General features: G+C 47.3%; 1 protein-coding gene and 4 non-coding genes across 5 annotated transcripts in view; 3 read left to right on the forward strand and 2 right to left on the reverse strand.

Annotated features, from left to right (window-relative positions):
- Positions 1-93: 93 nt before the first annotated feature.
- TRNAD-GUC lies at positions 94-165 on the reverse strand. Its single transcript has one exon. It is a non-coding gene; the product is annotated as a tRNA-Asp (tRNA).
- Positions 166-269: 104 nt separating this feature from the next.
- Positions 270-341, forward strand: TRNAD-GUC. The gene has a single exon. It is a non-coding gene; the product is annotated as a tRNA-Asp (tRNA).
- Positions 342-749: 408 nt separating this feature from the next.
- On the forward strand, positions 750-823 carry TRNAI-AAU. Its single transcript has one exon. It is a non-coding gene; the product is annotated as a tRNA-Ile (tRNA).
- Positions 824-1,083: 260 nt separating this feature from the next.
- Positions 1,084-1,155, forward strand: TRNAD-GUC. Its single transcript has one exon. It is a non-coding gene; the product is annotated as a tRNA-Asp (tRNA).
- A 1,149-nt stretch (positions 1,156-2,304) lies between these two features.
- The window catches only part of CPOX (coproporphyrinogen oxidase), a 9,756-nt gene continuing 2,096 nt past the window's right edge, over positions 2,305-9,964 (reverse strand). The window contains exons 2-8 of the mRNA XM_026035852.1: positions 9,714-9,924; positions 9,045-9,185; positions 8,739-8,849; positions 7,580-7,721; positions 5,267-5,485; positions 4,045-4,149; positions 2,305-2,723 (exon numbers count right to left, since the gene is read on the reverse strand). Of these exons, the coding sequence (XP_025891637.1) occupies positions 2,636-2,723; positions 4,045-4,149; positions 5,267-5,485; positions 7,580-7,721; positions 8,739-8,849; positions 9,045-9,185; positions 9,714-9,924 (1,017 nt within the window). The 3' untranslated portion in view covers positions 2,305-2,635. The remainder of the gene's footprint in view (positions 2,724-4,044; positions 4,150-5,266; positions 5,486-7,579; positions 7,722-8,738; positions 8,850-9,044; positions 9,186-9,713; positions 9,925-9,964) is intronic.

Raw genomic sequence — 9,964 nt, forward strand, 5'->3', positions numbered from 1 at the left:
AGCGCAACGGGGAGGAGCGGGGCGGCTGCGCGCACGCGCCCGGCGCCACGGCGGGAAAAACAATAAAAACCAAGGACAAAAGAGCGCTCCTATCTCCCCGTCGGGGAATCGAACCCCGGTCTCCCGCGTGACAGGCGGGGATACTCACCACTATACTAACGAGGAGTGCGGCACCTTGCTTCCTCGCGGGTCTCAGAGGCCGCGGCAGCGTGCCGAGCTCCGCGGCAGCACTGCGCTCCGCGGGCGGCGCCCCGCAGCACCCGCCGCGCTCCTCGTTAGTATAGTAGTGAGTATCCCCGCCTGTCACGCGGGAGACCGGGGTTCGATTCCCCGACGGGGAGGCAACGGCGCTGCCATTTTCAGCGAGAAGCAAGGAGAAAGGGCAAAAAAGATATCCTTTCGTGGTCCATTTAGCTGTGCCTGCGAAAGTGGAGTTTGCTGTAAGCACAAGTTTTGTGAATTGTGCTGGAAACAGGCTGGAGGGAAAACAAGTTTCGATTTCAGTGTCTCGTTTGCTGTTTTTTGAACATTTGTGCGTTGGTCGCGAACACACTCTGACATCATCTGAGACGCTGTGATACCGTTAGCATGTGACCCCCTAGACATGTACGCGACGCGTCATTTTAAAAGTAACAAAAAAAAAAAAAAAAAAGGACGCCGAAAGGACGAGAGTGCCGGAAAGGCCGCTGGCGCCGGCGCGACCCGCTGCGCGCGTCACTGCACAGCCTGAGCAGAACGGCATCTGGCGGGGCCGGTTAGCTCAGTTGGTTAGAGCGTGGTGCTAATAACGCCAAGGTCGCGGGTTCGATCCCCGTACGGGCCAGTTATTTTGATGCCTTGATAGAGGGAACCGGTTGGATTTTACTGTTTTTGCTGTTGTGTCTCCTTTTGTCTCCTTTTGCTGCCAATTCAGGTGCTCCCTAGGAAGAAGAGAAAAACGCACTTTAAAGCTCCACAGTCGAATGCGGATAGTCTCCCTGAGGAGCTGCAAGTGGTTCCCACAGATAGCCACACGGTCTGGTGCTGCAGAGCGGACCGCAAGACTTTTTCAGGGATAAAAAAAAAKAGTCTAATTAYCTGYACTCCTCGTTAGTATAGTGGTGAGTATCCCCGCCTGTCACGCGGGMGACCGGGGTTCGATTCCCCGACGGGGAGGCGGTATTGTGTTTTACCGCCCYGCCAACTGCTAAAGGCCTCCTCAGGCTGCCACGAAACGGCCTAACGGCCGCCCGCAGCAACCGTTGGGGCCGCGGAGGCGGCAGCTCCGCGCAGAGCAGCCGGCCCTGGTTATGGGTATGGCCGAGCATGCTGCACGGGCAAAGCCAGCTCCTAAATCCGCACCACAGGGGGGGACCTCACTTAGGACACCCTTAGCCCACTGGAAGCCCAAGTGTTGAACAAACACATTCCACTCCTGTAATGTTTGAGCCAAAACTGAATCAGCCCCCAACACTTCAAGCAACCAGCCTGTGACTGCTAGGAGGTTGCTTTTTTTTTTTTTTTTTTTTTTTTTTAAGTCTTTAGAGTTTCCTGTTACCAATTTTCGTACTATTCTCTCTTATAGGTAGAATATCCAATTTTAAACTAGCTTCAAAAATATCTCTAGGGACAGTGATCACTTGCACAGAAATATTTCCTCTATCCTCAGGCATGCTGCATTGCTACTGTAACTATTCATTAACATCTACATACTAACACAGATGGACCTTTTATTCCTTAGAATTGGGGCTTTTAAGGTGGAGGTCCAAACTGGCCTGATATCCAAGGAATGGACAGTCCACTGAATGACCACCAACCAACTTGTGCTTCAGAAGGTAGCCCTTRTTTCAGTGCACTATGGTGAAAAACCATGTCCAAGCAAAGGCAAGTCTTACTACATTTTAGAAGATATTTTTGCAGTGTAAATATTTGTAAGATTCTATAGTAACATGTTTTCTTAATAGAKGAAATGATGTGAAACACAGCTTAACATTTTTGCCTGTGTAACTCATAACCACTGCTTAGGTATATTTGTACAATGGACTATACCCAAAAGATTAAAAATAAGAAGCCCTATTAGCTTCTCTGCCACTTTTTCCCATGTAAGTCAGCATGGATGACATCAAAATTGTGAAAAAGGTGGTAATTAACAGAAAGCAGGTTCTAAGGAGGTTTAAATAATACCATATAAACCCTTTATTCTTTAAAAAAATATGTATTTCCAAATCATCATATCTTTTTTCAACTATAAGCTGTGCTATTCAGCACATATTTTGGAAAAAGYGATTTTTTTTTCATGCAGCAACTGCTTTCATTTCACTTGAGTACCTTTCACAGTAGTTCATGATTTTGCAGTCAGACAGAGCAGTTGAGGAAGTTTCGGAAACACACACATTGTTCCTGGGAGCGCATCACCAGCCCTTCACAAGGTGACACAGGAGGGGACAGTAGCAATGCAAGCTCTTYGGGTGGCTCTTAAAGAATTACTTCACATATTTGCAAGCTACGACAAGTCTACATCACTGTTAAGGCACGGAAAAGGGTATAAACAGCTATTTTAAAAATGCCATTGGGTGGCATTCTGAGCTGGTTTGTGGTGGTGTTATTCTTTCTTAATCRCTGAGCATGTGTAATCTGGTCTTCCTCACGCTATGCCTCAGTGCACCCAGTCTTTKGGATTGCGCAGCACTTCCAGGATTTCTGCTTCTCTCGAGTTCTCTGGCGGGGTGTGCATGTATTCCCACCTGCRGGGAGAGGGGAGACAAGCAGTTAAAACTTATGCCCGTCACCCCTTAATCCACGCAGGTTTAGCTGCAGAGATGATTTAACTCTTGTCTTCTGACACACTAATAATGAGGAAGAGGAGTCAAAAAAAAACAAAACAAAACAAAACAAAGGAACTTGCACGAAAGATAGATCACTAGACCTGAGAGAAATTGCCAGCCTCAAATTCTGTCACTTTACCCTGACCCGGAATTTTCTGCTGTCCAGGACACTTCTAGAAGGTGGAAGCACTACCATCCCAGCAGCAGGATGAAGCTGCATGGTGAGAACAGCACTGTCCTCACGGTTAAAGGGCAACAGGCAAAGGTCAGCATTCCTAGTGGAAGGAGACCACTACTAGGAGGCTCCTAGAGCCAGACAAGCAAGCAGTAAAATAGAAGGTGAAATTCACTGTTGAACTAAAGGGATGCACATAGAGAAAAGAAAGCTACATATACAGTGACAGATCGAGTAAATTCTTGCTGCCAGAACGGGTCTTTGCATCAAAACAGTTCTGGAAAAGGCCTCCTCAGTGCTTATCAGTGGAATACAGCAAGCAGTGTATTAGGAGTAATAAAAAGATTAATGAACAACTGCACTGTGCCACTGTAAGAGTTAGCAACACACCTGCCTTTTGCATACACCTAGAGTAACTTTTTTTGTTTTTGTCTGTTCCTCATCATCAATTCAGAAGAAGTATGTAAAATGCAAGTTTGGAAGAAAGCATGATCAAAAGTATGGAACAGCTATCGTACAAGGACTAAGTCAGACTTGCCACCTGAAAAAACAACAATCCTGAAATACAAGCTACTGGAGACAACTAACAGGAAGAAAAGCTGGTTACTTATTAAAAAGACAAATCATCAAGCGCAAATAGAAAACAAAGGCCGCTTTTTCACACAGTGGACAGGGAACTGTGGAACACTCTGCCATGCCATGCCGTGGAACAGTTGTGAGGCCTGTCAGAAGTTCACATGGTTCCAAAGAGCTACTATGCAAAGKTTTTTTTAATTTTGGGGGAAGGTGGAGGAATAGATCAAAAAGTACGAAGCACCAAAATAAAGAAAACAACCCAACACCAAAAAAAGCCCCTTTCTGACAGAAAATATTGAGGACACACGTCGGTATTGGCAGTTGGGTGAGTGCACCTGACCAGAGAAGCACCTGCATATATCTGTCTTATTCTTTCACTAGGCATGAAGTAACCACGGTTAAGAGGCTGGACACCRAGATAAACCTTTGATTTAAGCCCATGAAGTATTTTAAGAAGAACAGCGCCTGCCTGCAACTCCATACCCTCACCTTGCAGTCAGGGGCAGAGACATAAGAATACTTTCAATTCTTGATCCCGGTGTTGCTAGGCCAAACTTTGTTCCTCTGTCGTAAACCAAGTTGAACTCCACATACCTATGGGGAGAAGAGAGAGGTAACACCCGAAACGGGTTGTTATCAGAAATTGCTTAAACCTGCAGCAAATAAAACCAGCCTGTCTTTCTGCCTTGTTCAGTCAGAGAAGGAACATTGCTTTGGGGCCAACTGCACCTTCTATGCTGGGACCTGTGTGTCCCAAAGGTGGTTTTCTGTCCCCAGCACAGGAACAGATCAATGGCAGCTTCAGTAGGCATAATCTTAACAGCCACTGCTGTTCAGCAGAGGCACAGGAGGGGGGAAGCTCTTTATCTGCTTGCAGAAATGGGGAGTTCTCCCTATCCCAATGACCTGAGAAGAGACACAGAGAAATAAGCAGGCTGAGGAGCTCCTGGCTGCAACTTAAAGGGAACCTATTCCCCCTTATATAACCTTACCAGGTTTGTTACAGACTGGATCCTGCAAAGCCCCACAGTCCTAGGAGCAATGCAGTAACTGCTGCAGGACAGTGATCTAAACTTGAATACTCATTTCCTCTCTGTCACTTCCACAGGTTCACTCAGTTTCTCTGCAGGAAAGGCAGAAACAAAGGATTCCCCATTTCTGTACAAAGTACCTATTGATCCTCATTTCTCCATACATCCACATCACCACAAGATACAGAGAGACGGGTGCAATCGTTTAGTCTACCAGTGTAGTCAAGCTTAAGTGCAATACACATTAATAAACAAGCTCTGAAGTTTTTAAACTTACAGTAACTGTGCCAAAAAAAMCAACCTCCCTCATTTACAAGCGCACGTGCACCCCCGTGTCTGCTGCACAGACAAAGCTCCCAGCTTTTGGAGGAGCCCGAGAGGAGCTGTGGCGTTTTGCAAGAGCTGCTCATGCCRCAACACAGGCTAGCGGGGAATACTAGAACATAAATAAAGACAAGGCTGGGCTAGCACCACCTTTGCACCCTCCGTGGCAATGCAGCATTGATATCACCGGCAGTTCTGTACATAAAAGTGTTGCAACTCTCCAGCAGACTTACTCCACATCGTGACACAACACAGAACGCGTGCCAAGTCCTAAGTGCTGCAACCACGAGTAACTAGTTTGACTCTTTCCAGTTTTGGTCCCCTCCCACATGTGACTTGGCTCCTTGGGTACCCACCGCCCCCGGCGCAGCTGTTGCCACAGCTTCTCCTCCGGTGTGAAGGGGTCGTGGCGGTGCTTCTTCACAATGGGAACGTAGCAAGGCACGATGGCTTTGGCACAGCTCTGCACAAACTGGAACACCTCCTCCTTGGAGGGAGAGTCCACGTCGTCAAAGAATATGCCTCCGATCCCCCTTCGCTCGCCACGGTGCTTGATATAGAAGTAGTCATCGCACCTAGGAGGGGCCGCAGACCATTGTGAGTGTGGCGAAACACACAGAAACACAGAGAGCCTGGCAGCACAGGATGCCACTAGAAATACTGATGAAAAGTTAGTTCCCTGCAGCGTGCTGGATGCCGCATTTTCCCACTGACTGCTGGGAGCAAGGAGTGTCCAGGACCACCAAAACGCAGTCCTGCATGCACTTGCACTAAAGCTCAGGTTAGATGGTTGATGCAGAGCATCATTAATCACTGCATCATATCATTAATCRCTGCGTCATTAATGAACACACATGATCCAACATCACATCCGATTCCGAAATAACAGATACTGCCACACAGAGTATTTCAATCCACACCTCTATGAGGAGGAAGATCAGAATTTTACCTTAAAGGCTTCTTCTAGACTTAATGTTAACAGTGGCACAAAAATCCCAAAATATTTGTACAATTTTGGGGTGGAACATGAAAAATATATATTTTTGCCTCAAAACTAAAAGAAGCTATAAACTCAGGACCAGGAAAAAAAGCTACCCCCACCACTTAAGGAAATAAAAAACTGTGGCAGTCTTCTCTGGAGGGAAGCTTTTTAATGGTTAATCTTGAAAGATGGAGACATTCCACCAGTGGATGATGGAATCACTCACTTCCAAGTGTATGAGAGAGTTAAGTGCAGGTTTTATGAGGAAGCACTTAATTTTATAATTACCGAGAGAAAAGTGTGTAGGTGTGCAATTACTGTAAATTAGCTCATTCATTGTATCCGTTCCCTCTTTGCCTTGCTTGGGCAGCCATGCCCTCCCCTGCAAGATGGAGAAGGAAAGCAGTAGGTAAAACCCACCAACAGCAAGGAAACTCTGCTTTCGTTTAGCACGAGCCTCTCATACATATATTGACCCACAATCAACACCTCTCAAGTAATATAAATGGTATAACTATACAGCAAGAGAGGTGGAGACATCACAGATAATGTAAGGGGTTTTATTACTATTAGTCACGGGGAGAAATGGCTTGTTATTTTAGGACCATAGGAATAGTTAGGAAATAAAGGTGCTAGGATTGAAAAAATTGCCTTTGTCAGTGGAATATAACGTCGTCCTCCCCTAAGCTGCCCTCAGACTAAGAACAGAAGTCCTTCTGTCCAGCTAAAGCATAAGGTGTTTGGCTTTGACAGCTTACTGCTCTGCAAACGGATTTGCAACAACCCAACCCTTAAGGAAGGCAGAAAAATCCTCAAAGAAGCAGACTGCAGTGATAAGATGTATTTCTTTGCCAGCAGTTCACACCCAACCTATTCCACCCACTTTATCTACTGTCCCCAGGCAGGACCTAGTAGCTTACAAAAGAGTTACAGTGCTCCTTCCAGGATAGCTCAGCTCGTAGCAGATAGGGTATCTGACACAGAGCAGCAGGTCTCCTGCTAACAGGGAAATATTTCATCAAGGGCATCCCTCAATTCAAGAAGAGCATACAAAGTCTAAATTCTTAGAGAATATGTTGAACTTTCCGTGAAGATGTCATTGGAGAAAACAAACAAAAAAATCCACCTCCATSAAAATTACCACATTTCTACATGAAGCCTCCTTTCCTTATCTGTCAAAAAAACAATAATGAACATCAGAATGAAGGCAGAGGAAGCAGAGTGGGATTTTCAAAACTGCAGTGCCAGCYTAACAACTCACGCTGAAGTTATGTGCATTTACCATGAATTCAGTGTGAGAAGAAATTAGTGCAAAGCCACAGGCTTCCAGGGCAAAAATCTTGCTCTAGACTAGATTTTCACCAGGGGCTAAAAGGAATTTTTAGGTTGCCCAGTGAGGTCCGTGTCAGAGACAAGGACTTACAGTATCTCATAATCAGCTTACCCTTGACTCAAGCTATGCATGCAGGATCCTAATGTTCAGCTCTCAGGTTTTAAAAACTCAGGCCTTTGCAATTAACAAATTGCTGTAGAATATGTTTTGTCCTGGTACTTACCTACTGGTTTTCATTTTAGGAACAACTGATATCAAAAAGCAGACTAGAAATTTGTGTTCCTAGAATTCACTTAATGGAGCTGTCCCTCTGCTCCCATGAAGACCAACCCAAGGACCTCTCTCCCCACGTACCATTTCTTGTACTTGGGATACAGCTTTGGATCATGCTTGTCACAAGCTTCTTTCAGGGTCTTGTGAAAGTGCACAGCATCCTCTTTGTTCAAGTAAGTTGGAGTCAGGTCAGTTCCACCACCAAACCACCACTGCTTAGTCCCTACAGGAGAAGGACAAGCAACATGGATTTATTACCTTCCAAACAGAAATACATTACAAGAGGTTTGCTAAGAGAACTAACAACTGTTTTCACAATGCAAAGTTCTTTTCTCAGTTTGTATCCACTCCCTTGCGAAGTCATGAAAAATTCTAGTTCAAGGTAGTGTGACAACCAGTGTCTGCAGGAAAACATGAAGCACATTTCAATGCAGTGAAATGCATCTAATATTTTTGGACAAGTCACTCAGACTACCAGATGCTACAGGATGCCAGTCTCCTAAGATGGGGGGCTGGCAACACCTACTGTCACACTGCTCATTGATTACACAAGGAAAGAAAACCAGCATCTTTTTACTGCATGCCAAAGAAAGGAAACATCAACATTAAACCAAGGGAAAGCAATTAACTAAGAATGATGCACAGTACTCTTGATAGTTTCAAGAGAAATTCCTTTTGAGCTTCTATCTGAACGACCAGCACAAGTACTGTTGTAAGGTACAGACTGGCACTCCGTGTTACACAACTGCCCCAGGCTTCTGACAATAGCAAGTTGCAGAAATGCAGGGGAAAAAAAAGACTGCAATGCAAGTAGAGAACAATGCTCCTAACAGCACGGCCTTCCAGCTCCTGACACAGGGCACATCCTGAGCAGAATGTTTATCAGCCCTTGACAGCCCTTTCTTCTGATAACTCACAGAACTGCTTCTCTGAATAGATGTTTTACACTGGTTTATAACCACCTTATGTTTTTACTTACATCTCAAGCCTGCATTGTACTTAGCAAAATGTAAACTGCAAGTGCTCTTACTGTAGTACATGCAAGCACTGTGATCACGTTGCAAATGCATAAACAGGATCCTAGAGACAAAGAGACCCAGCACCATACAGCAAATTATTGGCACAGCTGGGAACAAAACTGGACCGTTTCTCAACCTCACACTGGATGGAACAACACATGCTTCCATCATATCAAGTCATACATTTTATAGGTATTTCACCAAGTTCTTACAATTCTTACCATCTGCTTCTTCAATTTCAAAGTATCTGTAGTTGAAATGTACAGTCGGAACGTGAGGATTCTTTGGATGGATAACAGAACTTACACCCATAGCACAAAAAGGCACTTTCCCTAGAGAAAAAGATGATCATAAGTAAAGTTACTCGAAGAGCCTCACTGTTCATCCCCAGCTTCCAAGCTGCTGCTCTGCTATGTGAAAGTTTCTCACACTGTGCCACATATTTATCAATCCAAATACAACTTCCTCCCATACACAAATGTTTTAATGGACTTCAGGATAAAAGTCTCCTCCGTGAGCCCTCTCACCGTCTTTGTCCTTGAGGGTTTTCCTGCTCTTCATCTGCTGCACAGCCTCTGCGGAGAGCTGCCCGAACACCACTGACACGTTGACCCCTGCCTTCTCRAAGACGTTGCCATCCTGCAGCACACAGCTGATGCCGCCGCCACCTGCCAACGTAAGTACCTCATTACCCCACACCGGGGCTACCCCACGCCGGGGCTACCCCATCCCGCACCCCCAGGCCGCCCTTGACCTCCGTGTCCACTTGGTGACCCCATCCCACGACCCCATCCCGTGGCCACCAAGTGCACCGCAAGGCAGCTGTCTCCTCCAGCCCTGCCACCTTGCAGTGCCCGCGGTGATGGCAACGTGACCCACATTGGACCCACATGGGAAASGTGGCCTTAGGGAGCCTTCAACAGCGACAGCAACAGCCTCCTGCAGACCCCCAGTTGGCACTGCCGGTCCCCCCCCCAAGTCACCCTGAGTCCTCCAGGGTCCCCTGAGGTACCCCCAGCTCCTCGCAGGTCACCCCAGGTCCTTCACAGTCCCCTTAAGTCACCCTGACCTGGCACCCCCAGGTACCCCTGGATCGTCCCCAGTCCCTCCTGTCGCCCCCCTCCCCGTCACCCCCGGTCCTCCAGGTCCCCGCACACCCCCTGCCCGCAGCCCCGGGGTCTCCCCGCTGCCCCGACCTTCCTTCCTCTCCCAGGTGTTGACGGTGAAGGCGGCGCCGCCGTCCAGCGCCGCCAGCGCGCGGCACACCTCCGCCTGCGTCTCCATGATGAGCAGCTCCATGCGGCCTCGCATGTCGCGCCGCCGCCGCCACAGCTCCCGCGGGCCGCTCACCGGCGGCGCCATGAAGCGCTGGCACCGCCGCCGCATCTCCTGCTCCTCCTGCTCCTCCTGCTCCTGCTCCGCCGCCGCCATGGCGGCCCCCCGCCAC

This window comes from Nothoprocta perdicaria, unplaced genomic scaffold, assembly GCF_003342845.1.
Source record: "Nothoprocta perdicaria isolate Ctin4 unplaced genomic scaffold, notPer1 scaffold_169, whole genome shotgun sequence".
Classification (NCBI taxonomy): domain Eukaryota; kingdom Metazoa; phylum Chordata; class Aves; order Tinamiformes; family Tinamidae; genus Nothoprocta; species Nothoprocta perdicaria.